At 46.8% G+C, this 24,906-nt stretch overlaps 1 protein-coding gene across 2 annotated transcripts in view; it reads right to left on the bottom strand.

Annotated features, from left to right (window-relative positions):
- The window catches only part of FAM193B (family with sequence similarity 193 member B), a 33,552-nt gene extending 13,385 nt beyond the window's left edge, over positions 1-20,167 (bottom strand). Inside the window, exons 1-4 of one of the 2 annotated variants that reach the window (XM_084795764.1) lie at positions 19,845-20,167; positions 3,849-4,091; positions 1,879-2,098; positions 572-947 (exon numbers count right to left, since the gene is read on the bottom strand). In XM_084795764.1, coding sequence (XP_084651890.1) covers positions 572-947; positions 1,879-2,098; positions 3,849-4,091; positions 19,845-20,054 — 1,049 coding nt within the window. In that variant the 5' untranslated portion in view covers positions 20,055-20,167. The remainder of the gene's footprint in view (positions 1-571; positions 948-1,878; positions 2,099-3,848; positions 4,092-19,844) is intronic. The other variant, XM_084795765.1, reaches the window with a different exon arrangement.
- Positions 20,168-24,906: the final 4,739 nt, after the last annotated feature.

Genomic DNA, 24,906 nt, shown 5'->3' with positions numbered 1-24,906 from the left:
ATACTTAAGTTTTAAAAGGAGTTTTAATTAGAGAAATGAACATGATATTTAAGAAGTGTTGCTACACAGGTCAGAGGGAGTAAAAAACACTTGTAATCCCAGTAGGAGGTAGCTATGCCAAGAGGACCACAGTTAGAAGGCTAGCTTGGGTTACATAGCAAGATCCAATCTCAAAATGAAAATTAAAAATGGCTATTATAAAATGTTTATCAAATATAGACCAAATGATGTCATTTACATACAGAATTATCTTCAAGAAAACAGGCCACAGTGCTGGAAGTTTTTCTTTAGGTTGTGAAGACTCTTTTCTTTTTTTATATCTGAATTGTTCTAAGCTTTAAAAAAATTATAATTGGGGAAACAATGAAAAACCCCTTAGTTTAGAACTTAATTTATTTTTGGTGCTGAGGATCAAACATGTGCATGCTAAGACTGTGCTCTAAATACACAGCCACTTCTTCCAGCCCAATCTCTACATTGTGACTTCCATCCTAACAGTGTTCTTGGCAAGTTTTCCAAACTCTTAAGCTCCAGTGAGCACGGAGTGGTGCCTTTCACGCCACTCACTTACCTGTGAGTGCTAGGGAGTGGCTGAGAGCTCGGTGGTGGGAGGAGAGGCCCACCGCAGTGCCCGCTGCAGGGGTGGCTGCACCCTGAGAATGGTGGAGGCATCTTCAGGAGTGGCATGCTGGTGGAGGGCAAATGGGGGCTCTGACACGGCCCTGCGGGGTGGGGAGCAGTGGCAGCAGCCACAGGGCACTCTGAAGCCTGGGCAGGGAAAGGTGCTGCTGGGGTGGTGGGCGGCAGGTGTGGGTGGGACGGCGAGCTGAAGGAGCCAGGGTGAGAAGGAATCAGAGATGCTGGGTGGGGTGGGTGGCCGGTGGGGCTGTTAGGGGGAGCAGTGAGGTCTGAGTGCTGGTGGTGCTCCGAGACAGGGAAAGCCTCACCTGTAGGTGGAGGGGAAAAAGATGGGTCAGACCTGGAAGGCTCACTGCCACATCTTCCTGTTTACTGTGGTCAGAGGGCATAGCCTCTCAGCACAAGGCACCCTGAAGAGTGTGTGGGTAGGAGCTCTGTCGGGCGGGGCTTGAGCAACCCAAGCCCAGGGAAGCTACAGCCGAGCTGCTCCATGAATAGAGGATGCCCCTACAGTTTCTCTGAGTCCTTCATTCTTGGGCATTCCTTAGGCTGAGAAAGGCAACCATAGGAAGCAACCTTGGGATCTGCCTCTGGGCCACATGGACCAGAGCAGTCAAGGTATACTTGACTCCTAAGGCTACAGACTTCTGACTGAAGTAGGAAAAAGCGCTGAAAACTCTTCAGCTCATGGACCAAGATAATGGATTATGAAGTCAGTTCACATATTTGAGGACAGCACCATTTGAAGAGCTCCACCCTCCATTACAAGTCCAGCATTAATACTCCAAAGGCTTTCCCTCTGGTCCTGAGCATTGGCAGTTTATGGGCGATTCCTGTAGTCTGCCAACCTGCCGGTCTCTTGTGGGGTAAACACAGTGTTGTACACCTATCCTTTGGGTAGACAAAAGAAGTCCAGGGAGGCCGAGGAAGGAGAGGCGGCCCAGGCTGGTGTCCAGGATCTAAGACTCACTTCACTAAAGACTTTCCCAGGCTATTTGTTCCTCAGTATAGGACAACTACGAGGGCAAATTTTCGTCCACGGGCAGTATTTTGTAACTTCAGTCTTGCAGAACATCTTCCAGAAATAGTCAAGGTCTAGGTTGTCCCTGTTGCCATCAGAACAAGTCCATGCTTACTTATTTTAATAACCAAATTCCTCACTGACCAGGCCAAAGTAGAAAGGCAAACAGCTAGCTACATAGAAGGGGGCCCAGTACTTTCCAAAGCTTGAAGACTCACCAGGACTCCCAAGCGAGCCGCCTGGCACAGCCCCGCTGGAGTGTGGGGAATTCCAGAGGCCTGAGAGCTTATGTGCTGACAGGAACGAGCTGGGATCCCAGTCCCCTGAGTTCCCATGGCAGGAAGAGGAGGAAGATGAGGATGATGAAGAAGAGGACGAGGATGAATGAGAGTCACCCCCACAAGACTGTGATTTGCAGGATGTATGTGACAAGGAAATCTGGAAAGGAGAAAGAAAAAGGCTTATGGTCAAACAGTGGAGCTGACCTGCTCCATCAGGCCCTTAGGTGATGACTGAGGCACAATAAGCATAGGTCAAGCTGAGTCACACACAAAGGCCACACCCTGGGAAGAACTATGGTGTTCCCAGTTCCGTGGCCATGCAGACAGTGGACAGTGGACAAAGAACATGTACCAGGGCAGAGCCTGTCTATGAACATGGCCATTTTCAAGTGTGAAGAACTGTCAAGATGAAAGGTCTTTACATTAGAAGTGTGGTTTAACGCTCAGGCTTCCTCATCCCCTTTCTTTCTCCTTTCTTCCGTTTATCTTTTATTTTTATTTCTTGAGACCTTACTTTTATGTGTATGTGTGTTTGTCTGAATATGTCTGCACACCATATACATACAGTACACAGAGGCCAGAAGAGAGCATCAAATCCCCTAGGGCCGGAAACAGCAGGGTATGAGCCACCATAAAGTGCCGAGAACCAAACTCCAGAGCTCTGGAAGGGCAGACAGTGCTCTTAACCACCAAGCCATCTCTCTAGCCCCAGACTTTCAATTATGTTGTATTTTTTTTTAATTTTTAAAATAATTTATTTTTATCTTATGTACATTGGTGTTTTGCTTGCATGTATGTCTTTGTGAGGTTGTCGTATCCTCTAGAACTGGAGTTACAGACAGTTGGGAGCTGCCATGTGGGTGCTAAGATTTGAACCTGGGTCCTTTGGAAGAGCAGTCAGTGCTTGAACCTCTGAGCCATCTCTCCAGCTTTCTGTGGTATTTTTTGAAATAAGGCTCTCGATGGAGCCCTGGTTGTCCTGGAATTCACTAGGTAGAGAAGGCTGGCTTCAAATTCAGAGACCTGCCTGCCTCTGCCTCCCAAGCACTGGGACTAAGGATGAGTGCCACCATCCCTTCCTTCTGTTTATGATGCATATCTGTGCATGTCTGTAAGTGCAGGTGCTTATGTGCCACAGTGTACAAGTAGAGCTCAGAGGGCAATCTTGGATTCAGGTCCTTGCCTTCCACCTTGTTGGCTTGCCACTGTGTAAACAGGTAAGCTTCCAGGGACTATCCTGCCTCCGCCTCCCAGTTTACTGCAGGAGCATGGGGTTACAGACATGCATTACCCCATCTGGCTTTATGTGGATTCTGACGACTCAAACTCAGATCCTCAAGCTTCTTCCCACTGAGTCATCTCCCAGCTGGCCTCCCTGCCTCTCCCCCCCCCCCACCCCACCCCCCAGCACTCAGGAATCAAGCCAGAACTTTTGTACACACAAGACAAACATTCTACTCCTGAGCTACATTTCCAGCCCCAAGCAAGAAATCTTGAAACTGAATTGATTCTGGGTAAATGACAGTCTATAGGGGAAGGAAAAGCGAGGAGCCCAGCTGACATGACTCACAGACGGCAGACTTCCAAGGCTCCTAGCTATTGCTGATGTCTTCTGATGGAGGCCCACCTGACCTCCAACTTATGTGTATCATACTGCTGGCCTTTCAAATGGCCCAGGGATGAAGGCGTCAGGGCAGGTGATGGGACAGGATCCAGATCGTCTACATCCACTAGTAGGCCTGTCTCTTTTCCCCTCAGACCTGAGCCTAACTTGAAAATACAAAGTGCAGCCCTATGGTTCCTCAGAGCAGCCTGGGCAGGGCCTCCTGTGGCTAGGGGGAACAGCTTGACCTCCGCAGGGAGGAAGCAGCCTGGCATCCAGGGGTCACCTGTCAGCTGTTACCTACCGCCACTGCATGTTCTTGACCTGTCTGCCTTTCATCTTCCTCCATGCTCTTTCGGCAACTCTGGCAGACCCATAGAGGCATCTCGCCTAGGAGATTCTTGACGAGCTTTGGCATGAAGTCAGGGGGCAGCTTCTCACCCTGCAACACCAGTCCATTGTGTGAAGGGCCTTCTTCCCAGCCTTTGCGCTCGCGGTGACACAGCAGGCAACATGTCTGCACAGACTGGCTGGAGGTAGGGGGAACCTGTCCAACACACAGACACAGGGTTCCCAGGAGGGGGAAGGCTGTCCTTAGAATTGATGCTAACATCATTAGTAATACCACTTATTACGTGCCAGGCACTGGGATAGGCACTTCATAAATGTAATTTAGTTTTAGTCCTTGTAACAGCTCTGCAAACAAGGTGTTCTTATTCCCATTTTTTAAAGATGAAGAAACAGATTTTAAGAAGTTAAATGAGTTGCCCAAGGTCACAGAGCTAGTGATTGGTTGAATGCCAGTGACTTTGACTCCAAGACTCATGCTCAGATGGCCTCAAACAGCAAAGAACACTTCTTCCCTCTCTGTTGAGCCTAGGAAGGGCCACAGCTCTACGCAGGCTACAGACCAGTCCTCACCTGGAAGGAAAATGGACTTTCTGTCCAAGGAGAGTTAGGAAGAACATGTGCATTTTCCAGAGATGAACAATTCCTTTAGCACTGCAGTGGGGTTTTAGAGAAGGGTCTGTAGAAATGGTAAACAAGCAGGAAGAGACAGCTCCTGGTGCTCTTTTGGGTAGGGGTGATGAAAAAACCGGGTCTCTGGGTCAGACGGACATGCACTCTCCTCTCAGCCTCACCACAAATCGGCCAGCAACCTTGAGCAAGTTATTTAACATCTCTGCTTCCTCCTCACTCTAGAGCTGTGCAGAGTGCTACAAGCCACAGCCCAGGCCCCATCGTTACTTGGCCTGCTTCTTCTCCCTTCGACAGATTGGACCCCATCACTTCAGTTTGAAGGTTTCCTTTCACATTGGGATTCTGACTGGGAATCTACTTACATTTATAATCCCAATTAATGGTTTTCCTCTATTTTCCAACTCTAGTCTCCTTCCACTGACATTGTACATGGCCTTGTCACTTCCTTTGGGCCAACAGGATGTTGCAGACATGTAGGCAGTACCAATCTGAATAGCATGTATGCACTTCTCCTTGTATCCTCGCATAGATGGCTTGGCATGATCTTGTGCCTCTGCTACACCTTGAGGGAATGGCCAGACTCCTGACTGTGAGACTTGGAAAAAACGGGGACTGTTCCTCCCTCATCAGTCAGCTGATCAGACTGGAGTGAGCCCAGCTGAAGTCAGACAGGTCTGCTCAGTGCTACAGTGACACCCCATCAAGCAGCAGATTCAGGAGAAACAGTAAATGGTATTGCTTTAAGCCACTTGGTAGGGTGGTTTGTTCCCACAGACAACTCAGGTGACTTTCAACTTTACCCTCCACTAGTAGTGTGTCTGAAAGGGTGCCATTGTTTCATGTGACATCACCTTCTCAGAGTGTTGGGACCAGAGTGTCCTTAAATCTGCCATGTCGTCACCAAGCTACCCTGGGTCCCTGGTTTCTCAAAAAAGAAAGTAACCAAAAGCGACACCAACAGTATAATGAACACTTAGGAGAAGTGTACAGAATATGGAAAAGAGCACCAGAGACAGACACTTGACAACTGGAATTTATAGGAGACACTGCCAAACTACTCTGCCAAGGGGCTGTCTCAAAGAGTGCAGGTCTGCTTAATGTTAAGTGTAAACGGAACTCATCTGTGTCATTTCCCAAGTGTGGAAGGTTAATGGAGAAGGTTAGCAAAATTAAGGCAAAGGAAGACATTCTTATTTTACTTAAGTATTTATTTGCTGTGTGTCTGTGTGCACACACTTGGGCATCCATGTGGAGGTTGGAGTACAAGTTGCTGAAGACTCTCCCTCCTTCCACTGTGTGGGTCCTGGGGGCTGAACTCAACAGCTCCTAAAGCTGTTCAGCCATCTCACAGGCCCCAAAGGGAAGCTTTTTGAGAACAGTACTTAGGACGTTTTTCAAAGCCGTGTTACAGTGACTGCACTAGGAAGGGTGAGGCCACCAGCATGCAGGGCTTTGTCCCTAGTGGCATATGAGAACGCCATGGATGGTCACACAGGTCTTGCTTCACTAGGACACAAGGGTCCTAAAGGCCTTTGTTGCCCAAGGTCACAGAGCTAGTGATTGGTGGAATGTCACTACATGGGGTGCTTGTTACTGGGTGTTTTCTTCATTTTGTTTTTGAGTCAGAGTTTCATGAAGGTCAGGCTGTCTTTGAACTCATTATATAGCAAAGGGTGGTTCTGAATTCTTCACCTTCCTGCATCTACTCTTAAGTGCTGGGATTTTGGGCATATACATGTGTTAGCAAGTCTGGCCAGAAAGAAAAGTCTGAAAAAAGTAAAAAAAAAACCCTTTAAAACCAATCTTTTCCCCTTCTCTTGGTACTAGAGATCAAAACCAGGGGCATGTGCACTTAACATTTTAGTACAGTTTATAAAGTATAATATACAGAGTTTCAAAAATGTATTGCTTTTGTGGTTTTTTTTTGTTGTTGGTTTTTGTTTTTTTTTTTTTTTTTTTTTTGTATTTTTGTTTTGTTTTGAGACAGGGCTTATGTAGCCCTGAGGTGGCCTGGAACTCACTGTTTAAGTCAGGTTGGCCTTGAACTCAATGATCCACCTGCCTCTGCCTTCTAGATGCTGGGACTAAATGTAAGTGTCATCATTCCTGGCTAATATATGATTTTGAGCAATAATTCAAGTACATAGTGTATACCCCACAGCACAGAAGTTACCTTCTCAGGGCTGCAGAGGCGGCACAATGATTAAGAGCACTGACTACTCTTCCAGAGGACTTGGGTTTGAGTCCCAGCACCTACATGGAAGCTCTCAACAGTCTCTTAACTACATTTCCAGAGGCCTCTGCTCACACTGGGCATGTACATGGTACACAGTTATACAGGCTGGTAAACTATTCATACACATAAAATTTTTAAAATACTTTCTCTCAAAAGCAAACACAGAATTCTTATAGTTTTAAGTATGTGACCAATGTGCTTGTATTCAGAGTAAAAGTAACTGTGAAAAGTTGTGGTGCAGTGGGCACATTGGATTTGGTACTTACCCTGAGCTACCATAATCTATGAGCTGTGTGATACTGGCCAGGCCCCTTAACCCCTCTGCTTGTCTAAAATGGGATTAAGACCTAATTTGTGGGGTCAGTTTTGAGAAAGAAATGTGATGAAGAACCTCCTCCATGCAACACACATAATACTTGGCTAAACACATTGTACTAATTCCATGGCAGGAACTAAGAAAACAATAAATGGCTATTACATACTATATGCAGACCATGTCATATACAAGGAATACAAGGTGTCTTGTGAGATATCTTTTTTGGAAGAAATGGTTGGAGGTTGACAGGATTTTCGCCCCCACCCCCCGAGACAGGTTTCTCTGTGTAGCCTTGGCTGTCCTGGACTTACTTTGTAGACCAGGCTGGTCTCGAACACACAACAATCCGCCTGCCTCTGCCTCCCGAGTGCTGGGATTAAAGGTGTGTGCCACCACGCCTGGCTTCTGTTAGACATATTAATCTCTGCCTTTACCCCATGAAGTCAAATGCTTAAGTCTCCCAATACAAAGGCTGCACTTCCCTACATCTCCCTTTGCTAAGGGAATCTTCTATGTAAGAGCTCTTTATTCCCATTTCCCTGCAAATAGTTGAGCAGGCCTTAAAGGCCCCAGCATAAACCCATATCCTCTAGACAATACCAGAGGTCCTCTCTGATCACCGCTCTCCCCTATGCCCACCTATGCATTGTGCCATGCACTTCAGTTATATCCTGTTTTTTGTTTGTTTGGTTTTTTTTGAGACATGAGCCCTCTATGTAGTCCTGGCTGTCCTGGGGGAGGGGGGTGGGGGGTCACTGTGTAGACAGACTGCCTTCAAACTCAGAGATCTGCTTGCCTTCCTGAGGCTGGGATTAAAAGCATGTGCCACCACACATTGCTAATCTTGTGCTTTCTATTGGGTGCAAACTCGCAGCGCAGTCGAGCCTGGTTCAAGGCTAACTCATCAGATTTGTGAAGCATCCTCACACCATGATAGCTGTCAGGGAGCTTGGTGAGACCATCCTTGAAAGTACTGCTTCCCTTAGAACAGGTCCTCACCTCTCTACCCCACCCCTCCACCTGTATGGCTCCAACTTCAAACATGGAAAGATGAGAGACTGCAGTCTTCAAGGATTACAATAAGATGCTCCAAGCCAAGGAAATAATGTGACTCGAGAGCTAAGTGAGGCCATAAATTAAATGAACTAACCATTAATGAGAGTCACTCTATAGGGCAGGCTGTCTTTCCTGATAAAGGACAAAACAGACATGGAACGTTAATTAAGCTTTCGCTGAAGCACAGACACTGTGTGCATTGCACAGAGTTGCCCAAAGGTCTAAATAACAGTAGGAAAAACACTTAGCAAAAGGGATAAAGACAGTTGGCACTTAATTTATAAACTAGGCCCTTTGGCTATTTTGTTCCTAACAAGTCTACACTGGGGACTAGCTGTCCTCAGTGCTCTCTTTAGCACACTTACATCCTGCTTTCAAGACCATGCAGTTTGGAAGGGCCAACCCCAAAGCCCTAGGCTCTGGTGACTTTCTCTGGATACAATGTACCATGGGGCTAGGAGATTTTCTATTTCTTCTTTTAAGAAACAGTCTTATAGCCAGGGGTGAGGGGTGGGGCAGTGGTAGGACATATCTTTAATCCCAGCACTCTGCAGGCAGAGGCAGATGAATCTCTAAGTTGGTGGCTAGCCTGGTCTACAGTTAGTTCCAGGACAGCCAGAGCTACACTAGCTACACAGAGAAACCCTGTGTTGGAAAATCAAAACAAAGGCTGGGCATGGTGGTGCATGCCTTTAATCTCAGCACTTGGGAGGCAGAGGCAGGTGGATCGCTGTGAGTGTGAGGCCAGCCTGGTCTACAAAGTGGGTCTAGGAAAGCCAAGGCTACAAAGCGAAACCCTGTCTCGAAAACAAAAAAGAAAAACAAAAACAAAAACAAAGAAAAGAAAAGGCAGGGGCAGCGCGGGGTCATCACTGCCCGGCGCAGGCTGCCGCTCAACTCGCAGTCTTCTTGCCCCAGCCTCCTGAGTACTAGGCTACAGGTGTGCCACCATATCTGACTATCTCTTGACAGTTTCATTTATTTTTGAAAATATTAAAAAATTTTAATTATATGTATGTGTGTTTACAGATGCTTTCGGAAGCCAGAGGTATTGAGTGTAAGTTATAGGCAGTTGTGAGCAACCCCAACATGGGTACTCAGGTCCTTTGCAAGAGCAGTACATGCTCATAACCACTAAGCCAACTTTCCAACTTTAAATTTGAAATTACATTTAGTACATGCATGCATGTGTGTGTACATGCACACAATGGCACATGGGTGAAGGTCAGAGAACAACTTTCAGAAGCAAATTCTTTTTCTATTGTATAGGTCCAGAAATCCAGCTAAAGTTACTAGCCTTGGCAGTACGATCTTTACCACCAAGCTGTTAAAGGTGATGAGAATCCTAACGTTCCCAGATGTTACAATTCCTTCTAATCAATGCTATGGCTGAGAAAAGCTCTTGACTAAGGGTTCCTTCTGACTGAAATCTCCTGTTATTTTTCAAATTCTGGCAAACATGGTTGGTCCCTTACGCCCAGAATAGGTAAACCCAGGCTTTCAACTTGCTGTTCTCAAAGCTTTATTGTTATTCCTCAACAAAAACATGGTCATCAAGTGAATGAAAGAAAACCCCCAGTATTGTTTTCTTCACAGAGGTTCATGGAACTAATTCTTACACCCAGAGTCCCTGGCAGCAGCTAATTGGTCCCACTCACCTGAGATTAGACTCCAGAGCCTCTGGAGGATAGGTTTAGTCTTAAGCAAAACATGAAGAAAAATTTCTAGTGGCTCTGCTGATTTTCTATTTTGCCAAAAAGACTTCAAGATAATTGCTACCCTCTTCAAGTGAAACCACAGAGTCTCAGCCGGGTGTGGTGGCGCACACCTTTAATCCCAGCACTCAGGAGGCAGAGGCAGGCAGATAGGTGTGAGCTCAAGGCCAGGCTGGTCTACAAAGCGAGTCCAGGACAGCCAAGGCTACACAGAGAAACCCTGTCTCTGAAAAACCAAAGAAAAAAGAAAGAAAGAAAAAGAAAAATAAAAAAAAAAAGGAAGGAAAGAAGGAAGGGAGAAAGAGATACCAGAGTCTCTGTAGAGTGGGCTTGCTGGTGTGGAGCCCATGCTGTAGTGTGCACATCTCCAGGCAGGGGAAAGCCCAGGTCCAGGACGCTGGGAATGGCCACTGAATTCAGGGTCTTTGCTCCCTTACTAGCACAGCTACTTCTGCTTGGTCCAAGAAGCATTAAGTTAAAGTAACTAATGTTCCTGGATGAACAGATCAAAGGGAAAGTTCTTTTTTCTTCATGCAATACCAGTTTTACCTTAAAAGAATGTCTCTGTTATCCAGACATGAGTATTAACAGACATTTTCTCAAATAAATAAACAAACAAACAAACAAACAAACAAGCAAACAGAACACGCCCATTACTTCAAGAAAAACAGCCAAGTATTTGTGGCCAATAATAAAAATTCAAACTTTCAATCAAAAATTCAAATTTGAGAGTAGGGCATGGTGGCTCATACCTCTAATCCCAGCACTTTAAGAAGCTGAGACAGGAGAATCAGCAGGAGTTTGTGGCCAGTCTACGCTACAGAGTGTGAATCTATCTCAAGAAACGAAAACAAAACTTAAAAATTTGGAACGCTTGTATCACTTACCATAAGCTTTAGTGTCTGAGGAAATCAGTGTGTTATTAACAAATGTTATTTTTGGCATGATAAATGAAATCCATTTACAAATAATGAAAGCATGATTTCACATTATTATACATTGGTCAAGAATCTATCTGGAGTGATAGCTGCACAACAGTTTTTTTGGGTTTTGGGGTTTTTTTGCTTTTGTTTGGAGGCAGGGTTTGCTACATAGCTTTTGCTGGCGTGGGACTCACTAACTAGGTAGACCAGGCTGGCCTTGAACTCAGAGATCCGTCTACCTCTAGGATTAAAGATGTGCATAACTGTGCTAGGGTCAGACAATGAATTTTTTTTTTTCAAGACAGGGTTTCTCTGTGTAGCCTTGGCTGTCCTGGTCCCTTGTGCTGGGATTAAAGATGTGCGCCACCACTGCTGGCTTAGACAATGAATTTTTTAACGTGAAATGAATACAAGGACTTAACAGTGAACTCAAGGCTTTGTGCAGGCTACTCAGGGTGTATGTAAACACGTGCACACAGCGCCTGCACCCAGAACCGCATGCAGAGGCATGCCTTAGCTCCTTGAGGTTGGGGTCTCCCATGAACCTTGTCTAGAGCCTCAGCAGTCCTCTTGTCTTCACACGGGCCACTGTAGGTCCGTGCTGGGCTACAGGTGTGTATGACCACATGGGCTTTCTACCTGAGTGGTGAGGGTCCAAACTCTGACCCTCACTTATATAGCGCCTCCTCCCCCAGCTTTCCTTTATTAAAAAATCTGCAAAACTGAAAACAGGACCAGTTTCTATTTTAGTTTTGAATAATTATTTTTTAAAATAGCACATGTATTAGTGTGTGTGTGTGTGTGTGTGTGTGTGTGTGTGTGTGCGCACATGATCCATGCACGGGGCACATGCACTTGCACTCTGTATGTGGACATCAGAGGACAACTTCAGGAGTCTTCCTCTCCTTCATCACGTGGATGCCAGGGATGGAGCTCAGGTTATCAGGCTTAGCAGCAAGTGCCTTTATCTGCTGGCCCATCTCACCAGCACCCAACTATTTATTTTTAGTAAAATTGGAAATTACATTATTGTGGTAAGTTAAGCATGCTTAGTCTTTTTTTCCAATCCTGGAGATCAAACCCAGGGCCTACTATGTGCTAGGCAATAATCCTTATAACAATTATATGGCTTGTGGTGTGTCTGGATAGCCTTTGGGACATGCAGGCCTTTCTATCCAGTTGGCAAGTGTCAGAGAATAACTCTGGTCACTAGACTAGACAGGTGCCAAGATCTGTTGTGAAGCGGGCTGAATTTTCAACGTTTAGCCTAGTCTCATTCTCCCAGGAATTCCTCTCAGTCCCCAGAGTTCATGGCTGTTTGTACCAGATTTCCCAAGATACATGCTGTATCTAGCCAGCTGCCCTGCAACAGGCTCCAAATCCTATTCTGAAATAGTCCCTGAGAGTATAATCCTCTCAAGATACCAAACTCAAGAGCTTCCTTGACACCAAGGCAAAGTAGGTGACAATAGCAGCTAAAATTTCTTATGCCAACCATCATGCTACACGCTTGGAAACTCCTTGGTAAATTCCTAGCATCCCATAAGATCCTAGCCACAGGTCAATGAACCTTTTTGTACTAAGCTAAGTTAAGCAATTCTTTCAGTATAGCACCTGTCACACTGTGCCATATTCCTGGCAGAGTGGAGCCCTCTGGGGCATGGAATGGCTGTTGATCATTTACATATGCTCAGAAACCAAGTATGGCTTGCTGCCTGTTACATAGCAGGCATTCATTAAATAAATGGAATTTTAAAGCCCTTATGGCTCAGTGTCTCAGCTACTTAACACCATGAATATTTTTAAAACATCAAAACAGGTCCCTTTCCTGACATTTTGTGCTGAAGGCATGGCTCTGATGAGAAGGCAATCAGAACTAAGTCTATCAGAATGCTAGAAGTCAGAGCTGCAGTTAAGGCTCTAGGAGCTGACCAGCCCCAGCTCAGTGGCTTGGAACTTTTACTGTAATTCTTACTCAAGTGTGGCCCTTCCAGGAGGCTGAAAACGGTTTCATTCTCTTAGGCAGTAGGTAGAGAGCCTTCTTTGGTTGTGTAAGCTGAGGGACAGCGTAGCAAGACTGTCTGACACTAATAACCCCACAAGACTCCAACGCACTCAAATACTTCAGTAGGGAGTAGCCAAAGGAAGGCTCAAGCTGCTCGTTTACCCAGGCCCTTGGGCCAGCTGCTGCTCTACTACCCTGAACTCCAGGACAGGTCTCTCACGGGGAAAAGAGCATGAACGTTGGAGACATGGTTCTAAGTTCAATTCTTTGTTCTGCCATTTTCAGCATTACTCAAATTCTGGGTCTCACGTTTCTCAATTTATGAAATGGGAATAACACCATACTTCACAGAGTTGTGAGGACAGAAGGAAATAAATTATGTAAAGTACCTGGCCTGGGTCTGGCACACAGTAGGTGCTCAATACCCGTTAGTTTCTTTCCTCTTCTGCCCTGGAAGAAACGACAGGGAAACTTACTAAGTGAGGCTTGCCCAAACCAACTTTATTACTTGAAGCATAGGACAGAAGACTAAACAGTGACCTTCAAGGCATCTTTGCACCCCCAAGTTATACAACATGGCCCTCATTTCCTACAAGGGTCTCTAGCATTTGCAGTTCCTCTGGCCCTTTCTTTCTGCCTTAGTTTCCCCACATCCCTTTTTCAGGATAGAAATACCTACTTCTTTCATTTTAATGGGGGAAAATAAAAAAGGGAGCCAAGAGCTTTGGGTAGAGGATAAAGGGAGACAGACGGTTTATGAAACGCAGCATGTTCCTCTTGCTACTCAGCTAATGGCTTTCTAAGTGCAAGGGTAAGGATGACATGAACAGTGCAAACTCAGACCCCTCCTAGGATACAAGTTCACCTTTCCTTAGTCCCTACTGTCCATAAAGGGCCATTAAACACCCCTGTCCCCAGTTGTGTAAGGCATTGCCTCTTCTCTTTTTTTCTAAAGACTCAACTTGGGTGTCAAATGCTCCAAGTTCATCGTCAGAATGAACAGGGCTTTGTTCTGGATTGCCCTATGCTCTCTACACTTCTCTAGAGTAGAGGTGATCTCCTATCTTTAAAAGAGTCTTCTTACATAGCCCCGGCCTGCCTGGAATTCACTATGTAGACCTGGCTGACCTCAAACTCAGAGACCCACCCGCCTCTGCTAGAATTCCAGGTGTGCACCATCATGCATTGCCCTAGCACACATATCTTAATAGTTTAAATCTGTTATCTCTAGAATATCATGGGACTTCCAAAGACAGACAGTGTTCCAAGAGTTTCTGTATTCCAATCACTCAGCAGAGGCACATAGGGTAATATACAACAAAAAACTAGCAGTTGACTAGTCAACTGGAAAGTGGAGGAAGGTGGAGTTTTGTTTTGTTTTCCCCCTCCCCCCACTTGTTTGTTTTTTGAGACAGGGTTTCTCTGCGTAGCCTTGACTGTCCTAGACTTGCTTTGTAGACCAGGCTGGCCTCGAACTCACAGCGATCTGCCTGTCTCGGCCTCCCCAAATGCTAGGATTACAGGCTTGCGCCACCACACCCGGCCTGGCTTGTTTTTTAAATTGTATGTGTATGAATGTTTTGCCTATATGTATGTCTGTGTGCTACATGTATGTCTGGTGCCCATGGAGGCCAAGTGTGTGTTGGATCCCCTAGAAGTGATGTTACAGTGTAACATGTGGGTGTTGGGAACTGAACCTAGATCACTTGGAAGAGCAGCAAGCGCTCCTAACCCTGCAGCCAACTCTGCAGCCCACTTTTGTTTTTTAAGTGATGTTAGGGATCAAACACAAGGCCTTACACCTTACATAAGTTTTCTACCATTGAGCTACATCCTCAAAACTCCAGTCCCTTAAAACAAAACAAAACAAAACACAATGCTGGGCTCCCTCCATTTAGCAGCTCCCAGATCCAGCCACACTTAGAATCTCCTAGAATAATCCAGAACTGGATGCTGGGTGGGTCCAACCCTGGCTGGATAGACAGGTCAGGGATGGAGTGAACAAAGGAGGTGGCCACTAGTTAGGCTGGGGTGAAAAGACATGGAGCAGAGGGAGCATTCACAGCTGCCTCTCCCTGAGCGTCACCTCCTTGCATCAGCCCTTGTACCACACAGGGCTAACACACCAAGCGTGCCTTCCTGCTTAACGTTGTTCACTCATTCCTCAAGTGCCCAAACCAATTGCCTTGGAACATCAGCCGACTTCTCCCTGCTCTCCAGATGAGGCAGGCAGTGGTCACTTGCAGAGCAGCGGTTCTCAATCTGTGGGTCAAGACCCTTTGGAAGGTCAGATGACCCTTTCCTTTGACAGGTGCAAGCTCCCTTTCTCTCCCGCCCTCTCTTTTAAAGATTTATTTATTATTACGTATATAGTGCTCTGCCTGCATGTACACCTGCAGACCAGAAGAGGGTATCAGATCCCATTGCATATGATTGTGAGGCACCATGTGGTTGCTGGGAATTGAACTCAGGACCTTTGGAAGAGCAGGCAGCGTTCTTAACCTCTGAGCCATCTCTCCATCCCTCACAGGCTCTCTTATCAGATATCCTGCATACCAGATATTTATATTACCACTCATAATAGAAGCAAAATTACAGTTATGAAGTAGCAATGAAAATACTTTTATGGGTGGGGGTCACCACAACACGAGGAGCTGTACTAAAGGGTTGCAGCGCTAGGAAGGCTAGGAGCCACTGCTCTAGATACCATTAGATCTCCACCTTCCGTTCTGGAAATTGCCAACCATGAAGACTAGGCTCTGAGAAGCTTTTCTGCCTCAGCTTCCCCTGGGCCACCATCCCAAGCAGCAAGCACCTACAATTATAGCTACACTTGTGCTGCGTGCTTGGCAGGGAGGACTTGTTGGGCCTTAACATTAAACCAGAAAGCCTGGGTTCACCATTATTTTATAGAGAAGTAAACAAGCCAAGGGTGCTAGAACACTTCCAAAGGCCACTGAAGAGGACGCAGGATTTGCCATACAATCTTAGCTCTCCGAGGCTAGGAACCAGGTTTCACTCATTCACTTCTGCTTTTATAGCTAGTCCAGGGCCTGGCATTGTGGGGCCACTTAGTGTTGGCAGAACAAACGAATGCTAGGCAAGGGAACTACTGGGTGTGACAGTACATGTGTCGTAGCTAGCTTGAATGAGTACCAGTGAGTCTAGCACTGTGAGGTGCTTAACAGCCATGTATTGAGCAATAAAGATCATGCATAATCTATACCCTTAAAGTAATTTAATTAAAAAGGTCCTGATCTAGAAATTCCTAGCTACATTAAGTGAAGGTGTTCTGATTGTAATCATCCATCTATTATCAGACATTAAGCTACTCTGAGACATTTAAAGGAAATTAAATTTTTTAACTGAGTGGGCAAGTCTTTATCTTCAAAGGTCATTGGCATTTTTGCACTGAAGTCTTTCTGGCTTACAAAAAAGAACTAGGTGGTTCTAGGTGGGGTTGCTCCTCTCGTACCATTTCCTCCCACTGGCCATGAAAGTGGTGCAGGCCTGAGCCAGCAGGGGAAGGTCTCTGAGGATAGGAACTTCCTTGACCTTCTGTGTACCTCAAAGGCCCTGGTTACAGAGATCATTTTGAAGCTTGCTGAGCAAATTAAACATAATGAAATGGTTTCAATAACGGTACTGACTGATCACCTCAGCTTCTCAGGGGAACAGACTTACTCAGCATTGGAAGAGCCAGGTCTCTGAGGCCCTTGACACTAAACTGGACTGTCCCAGGAGATAATGGAGAGGGATGAGAGGGAGAGGATAGGATGAGCTCATTGCCACCCACCCAGTTTCCTTAGCAAGCCCCCAAGGGGCTAAGTGCGCACACAGGCTACCAGAACGGTGTGGGAGTAAACTCAGCTGGGAGAGGCAGTACGTGAGGCTGGCTTTGGCCACTCTTCAGAGCTCCTGCCACCCAGAGGAGACTGCATTCTAGGCTGCTTCACAGTCTCTTGCTGATGAGGCTCAAACAGGGAAAGGCACAAAGCAGGAGAAGTGGGGAGCTGAAGTCAAGTCGGTGAACTACTTCTCAGTGCCTCCTTGGACAGCTTTTAGGTTTTGCAAGTCAACCGCCCTCTGCCTTCCTATCACCCTTTGCTAAAAAGGCAGTACCTGCTTAAGCTTTATCTTGGAGTAAAAGAGGGTTGAGGAATTCCGGCGAATAGACCAGGGCTAGAACAACTGAAAGGGCTTTCGGGCTTGTCCCTGAAGTGTACAGGTTATGAGAATGAGTCAGGAGGTCTGGAGGGACGCAGGAGGCTGGGGCACAGCTACCCAAGGGGAGCACATGTTGTTCAGACTACAGTGCCTGCTGTAGAGACGTGGGTTCAGTCACCAAGAGCTTAGGGTTCTAAGAGGCACAAATGCAAGTATGACAAGTCTTTTACTTCATTTTCTCCTATTGTTATTGTGATGGACGATGTAGACTAGGCTGGCCTGCAACTTGTTATATAGCTCAGACTAGCTTTGAATTCAAAGCTACTCTCCCGCCTCAGGCCCCTCTTGCTAGAACTACAGGCACAAACTACCACACCTTGCCACACAGCTGCTTCAAAATATCAGCTTACAATAAGATTTAGAACAAAAATAAAACAGAGGATCAGCGTGGGACCTTAGAATAACTCTATGGACTGGAAGTGGTCTATTTGCCACCCACAGACTTGCTTCCACAGGATACATTAACTTTGAATGTCACCTTCCTTATCCACTCTACATCCAAACAGAACTGAGGAGTTACCAACCAAAGGCATGACAGTGCCTTGACCAATGACAGACCAATGACCAAACTTAACCTGCCTGACACCAGGTACTTTTGACCCGGACACAAAAGGCTGCATCCTGAATCTCATGCCTACCCTCAGCAAAGAGTGGGGTACAGTCAGAGAAGAGTTTGCTGATGTTTTGGTTCCCTGGAGTATTGAAGAGTGAATTTTTATTTGATTGGATTTTTTTTTTTTGCCTTATATCTTTAAGTGGGAGTCATTTTCTAAATATTTAGTTGCTGTGGGTTTCTGTTTCTCCATCTGAAAAACAGGGTAATTACAGTTAAGTCTTCTAGGTTGTTTACTAATGTTTGTTAATCACTGGGAACAGGGATGTGATAGTGGTGACCAGGCTCTTACGCTAGAATTTATATGGAAAAGCAGAGGAAGAGCTGTATCAGTGGTTAATGCATCATATTAGTGCTAAGTGCAGCGGAGAAGCACAGAGGAGGTGAAAGGTTAGAAGTAAGGTATGCCAACTGCCCCGCATGAATAAAGGAATGAATTCATAGGTTAAGCAGTAGTGTAGATAAGAATCTATAAAAACCTGGGATCAGAGGAATTAATGAAGGTTTTAATTTTGGGGAAAATTTGTGTTTTGAGAAAACGGAATGCTTAATACACCGCCCAAATTTTCTGTGACAGGCACCCTAAAGTACTGTGTGTCTGAATGAGAAAGAAAGAGGACAACAGACGCTCCATGGCTCTCCTCTAGATGACAACACTCTTGGCGGGGCTCAAAATAGGTTAGCATGGGGAAGCGATCTTTGGTTGAAAGCTAGAGCCGGCAGGATGGAGTCTAGCCTGTGACAGCCTACTCTCCAAGGCAGCACGTGGGCTAGCTTCTGACAGTCCAGAAGCCGTGACGTTCCCATTAATTAAAAATCTCACCGTGATACAAGACACAAAGGAGACCAGCATCAAAACTGGGTTACAATAAGAACAGGTCCGGGCTGATTCATTCTCTCTCATTCACCTAGTTAGTTCTATTGTGTAAGGGCAAAGCCTGGGATAGACATGGAAGAACAAAAAAATGGCACCCCCCCGAGTCCCATGTGTTTACAATTCAGTGCTTGCTTGGGACAGACACATCAACAAGTTTCATCACAGAAGGAGCGGTGCCACCAGAGGTGAGCAAAGAGGGTTGTGGGCACAGAGGGGGGGCACTTGGTATAACTGGGGAGGTCAGGGAAAGCTTTCCAGGAATGGTACCCCAAATGGCAACCCCACTCACATGCACAATTCCAGAGATTCTACTAGAAGGCTGTCAAGAGCCATGCCTTCAGGCTGCACCAGCCTCCCAGAGTCCCCTGCTGCCCGATGCAGTGTCTGCAGAGCCAAACGCATCTTCCGCCACGCCTCATCCTCATCCGGGCGCTGCATCCGACCCTCCAAGACTCCTGCAGGGGCCTGCCTTCCTCGGCAGGCTCAGCCAAAAAACCAACTCAAAACTCTTTTGTCAGAGCAAGCTTAGGGCAAGCCACCCAGCCCCGGGTGCCACAACCCTCCCTGAGCAACTGTGGCCCACGCCACCACCTCCCCCCCACCCCCCCACCTCTCCAGTTTTCTCTTTTGCCCAAAAGAAAGTGACCTTCCAGGTGGCAAGCTGGAAGCTTTGGAGAACCCTCCCGAATATTCTTACATTTGCAGGATTCACCAAACTAGTTGGACTGGCGGGGGGAGGGGATGGGAGTGGGGGGGCGCCTTATGGGACAGGAGGTGGGAAAAGAACAAGGGTTCCCTCCTTGGTGAAGTTGTTTTAACAGTCTTTGGGGCAGCCTGGCTCTTTGCTCCAACTGTTCTGCTGGGGAGGGAGGGAGGTCCCCGAAGGCAGATGCAGAGGTACAGCTGTTGAGGGTAGTGGCTCCAGACAGCGGAGCTGCTGGGGGGCGGGGGACGCACAGACGCTGCAGCCTTGCTGGTCCCCACGCCCTGAGATGATCTTTTAGGGGCCGGGGTTTCAGGTGGGTCCTAAGGGAAGGGGAGGGCAGAGACCGAGCCCCTGCTCGCAGGACCTAAGCCAGTCCCGGTGACCCTGAACGGTCAGAACATTTAGCTCCGGAGCGGGGGGTTTGAACGGGTAGCTTTAGAAGGGTCGTACGAGGGTTGGCTGAGCTTTGGCTTTGGAGAGGGGTCCAGCCTCCATTCCCGGCAAGGGGGTTGGAAGCTTCTGCACCGGACTAGGGTCTCGCCCCAGACCGACAGCATGGTCCATGCCCAATCCCGCCCCACTCCCGCTCCCGCTCCGGGGAGGTGTAAGCAACCGAGCAGTCGGAGTCGTCTTGCCCGTTCCTACCTGAGGGCCTGGAGCCAGCTTGGGCTCGTCCTCCTCCTTGGGGCCGTCGCGATCCGGCTCCGCAGGCACCTCCGGGGGCCCTGCGCCCGCTCCCGCTTCCAGGCTTGGCGGCGGCTGCGGCTCGGGCGCCTGGGGCTTCTGCAGCCCCGCAGCCCGCGCCCGCTCCCGCCGGCCCGCGCCGCCGCTCGGCCTGCTCCGCCTCCGAGTCATGCTGCCTCTCGCGCCGCTCCCCCGCTCGCTGGCTCCCCTCGCGCCGCCGCCGCCGCCGCCTCCGCCGCCGCTCCCCTCACAGGACAACAGCCAATATGGCGGCGCCTGGCACCCCTCCCCGCCCGCTGCCAGCAGGTCAGAGGGCACGCCGAGTCCGCGCCGCCGCACTCGCCTCCGACGCCTCCGGCGCCATTTTTAATAAGGCCGTCCCGCTGCGTTCCGAGGGAGACTAGCCCAGAGGCGAGATTTATGCCCCCTCCCCCCTCCTCAGTACACGTCCAGAAGGCCACGACCTGCGGGAGAAACTCGTCTGGCACTGTAATAGCGGGCCTAGTAGCTTAATTGTCCGTTAAATGATGTGCGAATTAAGTAATTTCTGCTGCGAACTTTCAGAGTCACCGCCTGGCTCCTCCTTACAGCACTTGGAGACAGGTACGAATTATTATCATTTTGCAATGGAGAAACATGGAGTCATGCAAAATGCCTACGGAAGGTTGCTAGGCATCAACCCGCCACTGCTGACGGGCTCGTGGTCAGCCCGAGGCGAAAGCCACCCAGGGAGCGAGCATCGTTCCCTGGGATTCCCGCGTTCTGCACTTGGACCTGCAGGACCCAGACTCAGGTCCTTTTTGGTGTGGTGGGAAGGTGCTCACTTAAATACATAGTGCAATCAGTGTGACAAGGATGAAATGATTAGAGCACGTATTATGGCAGAGAAGTCCTGTGTGCAGGAGAGGACTTTAACCCATAAAGCAGAATTAGAAATGTTTGACAGCTAAGCATTTAATTGTTAAAATGTCATCTCCACCCATTTTTGAGGGAGAGAAAAATACAGGTACATGGACCAAAAAAAAATTTTGTAAAAAATTTCCAGTGCTGTCTTATGCCTTGTCCGGTGAAACTGAAACTTTCTGGTAGTTAGAAGTGGAATTTATATTAATAACATCAACCAGGACACCGTCACTTTAGCTACCAAGAAGTAAATCAAAAAATCTTTAATTATTCTATTTTATGTATCTTATTGTTTCGTGTGTGTGTGTGTGTGTGTGTGTGTGTGTGTGTGTGTGTGTATGCCACTGTGTGCATGTGGAGATCAAGGGACTACTTTTGGGACTCAGTTCTTCCACCATGCAAATTTTAGAAACTGAACTCAGGTCATCAGGCTTGACAGCAAGTTCTTTTTGCCTCTTTCATCTCACCTGACCTGTTTTTGGTTTTTTGAAGCAGTGTCTCATTAAGTAGCAGCCCTAGCCTGAAATTCACTTGCATTGATCTGGCTTCTGCCTCCCAAATGTGATGATTACCGTGGGTGCTACCATGTAAGCAAAAAATCTAAACGTCATTACAGATACTAGTGCTGCTATCAGATAATTAAAAGATTCCAGTTATATATAACCATTATATCTTTATTGAGGCCAAGATAAGGTAGCTTTAAAAAAAAAATGGCAGAGCAACCTGGGCGGGTGCAGGCCTGTAATCCCAGCTGAGAACTCAGGGAGGCAGAGGCAGGCAGACCTCTGTGAGTTTGAGGCCAGCCTTGTCTACAAATGGAGTCCCGGATAGCCAGGGCTACACAGAGAAACCCTAGCTAGAAAAACCAAAATCCAGGCTGGAGAGATGGCTCAGAGGTTAAGAGCACTGTCTGCTTTTCCAGAGCTCCTGAGTTCAACTCCCAGCAACCACATGGTGGCTCACAAGCATCTGGTGCCCTCTTTTCTTGTGTGACTGAAGACGGTGTACTCATATACATAAAATAAAGAAAGAAAAAAAGAAGCCAGGGGTGGTGGCGCACACCTTTAATCCCAGCATTTGAGAGGCAGAAGCAGATGGATCACTGTGAGTTCGAGGCCAGCCTCGTCTACAAAGTGAGTCCAGGACAGCCAAGGCTACATACACAGAGAAACCCTGTCTCAAAAAAAAAATTTTTTTTTAATTTAAAAAATTTAAAAAGCACCAAAAAATAAAAAATGACAGAGCCACTAGTAGTAGCAAGCAAGGGGAGAGGCAGGTGAGTTCAAGGCTAGCATGAGCCACATAGTATAGCCGCCCTGTCTAAAAAAGCTAAGGGCAGGGGATACAGTTCAGTGGCTGACAACTTGCCTATTATGCTGTGCAGGAAGCCCTAGGTTCAGTGTCTTGTACCATGGAGGGAAATGACAGAGCATTCTGATAAGAACTCTAATTTCACGCACTGTTGTTGAAACAGATTAGTAGGTTTGACTTCGTTAATAGTGTAGTCTATGTAGCCAACCTCTGCCGTTCCAAGACTTTAGTGCATGGCTGAAATCATATATAGTGTTAATCCCCTCCACCTGTATAAAATGTTGCTTCCTGGGATAAATACTATGGCAATATATATATATATATTTTTTTTTTAATGCCTCCATAAGATTTGTCTGTAGGCGAGTCTTTAATAGTACACTGTCTTTTTTTAAAGTTTATTTATTTATGTATTTCTATGTAAGAGGTTGGAGAGATGGGTCAGTAGTTAAGAGCACATACAGCTTTTGCAGAGGACCTGAGTTCAAGTCCTATCACCCCCATTGGATGCCTCACAACCACCTGTAACTCTAGCTCCAAGGGACTCTGATACTCTCGCCTCTGAAGGAGGGCACCTGCTCTCATGGTACATACACACATCATAAACACATACGTGTAATTTAGGAAACATAAATAAATCTCAGAAAATTAGGTAAGAGAGCAACACTAAAAGTACCATTATAATTATACTGTAATAAGCTTTCGAGCACTTCTGCTCCTGTGTCTGGGGCTATCAAGTAAAATAAAGGTTATTTGAGTGCAAATATTGTAGTACCATGACAGTGAGGAAGGCATGATGTGCGGATGTGCTGGAGGATGACCAATAGCCAGGGGGTGCAGGGGCGCACACCTTTAATCCCACCACTCAGGAGACAAAGGAAGGTGGATCTCCGTGAGTTCAAGACTGGTCCACATAGTGAGTTCCAAGACAGCCAGGACTGCATAGAGAGATCCTGTCTAAAATAAATAAAATAAAATAAATGAATGAATAAATCCTATAAATAGATATGGGTCTATTTATTCTGTGAACCATCTAGTGGTCTGGAGTGTTATACTTGTCTGTTTCCTGTTAAATACCTGAGGCTGATAACTTATATTTTTTAAAAAAAAGTTTAGCAAGTCCGGTGTGGTGGATCTCTGTAAGTGCGAGGCTAGCCTGGTCTACAAAGCAGAGACCAGGACAGCCAAGGCTACACAGAGAAACCCTATCTCAAAGCAACAACAACAAAACAAACAAACAAACGAAAAACGAAAGAGGTTTAGCCTGGCATGGTGGCACATATCTTTAGTCCCAGCATGTGTGGGAATCAGAGGCAGGTGGCTCTCTGAGTAGAAGGCCAGCCTGGTCTTCAGACCCAGTTCTAGGAGAGCCAGGGCTGCACAGAGAAACTCTGTCTTGAAAAAAAAAAAAAAAAGGAGGGGGGTGGCGAAGCGTGGTGGTACACATCTTTAATCCCAGCACTTGGGAGGCAGAGGCAGGTGATCGCTATGAGTTTGAGGCCAGCCTGGTCCAAAAAGTGAGTCTAGGACAGCCAAGGCTACACAGAGAAACCCTGTCTCGGGGAAAAAAGAAAGAAAGAAAGAAAAAGTAGAACTAGAGAGATGGCTCAGTGGTTAAGAGTGCCACCTGCTCTTCCAGAGGTTCTGAGTACAATGCCCAGCAACCACATAACCATCTAGAATGTGATCTGATGCCTCTTCTGGCATGCAGGTGTACATGCAGATGAAACACTCATACGTTAAATAAATACGTAAATCTTGTTAAAAAGGTAAACTATAGGTGTGTATTTAGCTCATAGTTCTAGAGGTTCGGTGACATCAGCCTGATGGTGTGGGTAGCACCTCAGTGGGCGAGTACATACCACATGGAAAGTTTACATGGTGAGACAGGCGACCAGAGCACTAGGAAGGCCAGGCTTACAATTTCCCAACATGTCCTATTACCACCAAGTACAGACAAACTGGACACCAACCTTCTAACATATGAACCTTGTGTGGACACAAATCATAACATATACTCAAGTATGCCCTTCAAAGTGAAAGACAAGCCACCATGCGTCACATTCCGCACTACTAAGAAAGATGGACGAGACTTGAATATAAAAGATAACATAAGCAGTTACATCATATTGAGTAGTTAACTGAGCTATTTGAGAGTTACCATCCTGATTGGTAGGAATATACATGGAGAAAGAGTTTTTTCCCTGGGCCACATAGCAGAATAGTTTAGCTTTGGCCCTTACACTGTAGCATTTGCTTCTCGAGTAAAGTTATGTTCTCCTTCAGCACCAAGAAATAGCTCCCAGCTTGCTCCAGAGATCTGTGAAACGGGAGACCTGATCATAGCACAGCAGGTGAGCATCGGACCAGTGCTGTCTGATCTCTCGTGCCATAACGTCAGATATGGCCAGCGGCACACCATTGCTCAGGGGAAATGACGTAGCCTGTTCTAAGCAAGAGCCAAAGCACGAACAGGATGCCCAATACGTTGTTTACATCCTCTCTTGCCAGCCTTCCCTGAATCTATATTTGTGATCTCATGGCCTATTATGTTGCATTCACTGAGAAAGGAAATGCAAGAGATGGTATTGGCCATCTTTCTCATGACAGGACTAAATACCTGACCGGAACGGATTAGGGGAGGGAAGACTCCCTTTGCTTCTGCCTCGTGGCTGCAGACTCTGGTTGTTGAGCCCTGCGTTTCTGGACTTGGGAGGCTAAACATTATAGTGGATACCGTGGTGGACAAGCAGAGAGAGGTCAGAACTTGGGGCAGCTGTAATTCGCTTTCAAAGGCATGAGCTCAGGGCCT

This window comes from Acomys minous (genome assembly GCF_964271855.1).
Source record: "Acomys minous genome assembly, chromosome: 9".
Lineage (NCBI taxonomy): Eukaryota > Metazoa > Chordata > Mammalia > Rodentia > Muridae > Acomys > Acomys minous.
This window is presented reverse-complemented; position numbering and strand designations above follow the sequence as displayed.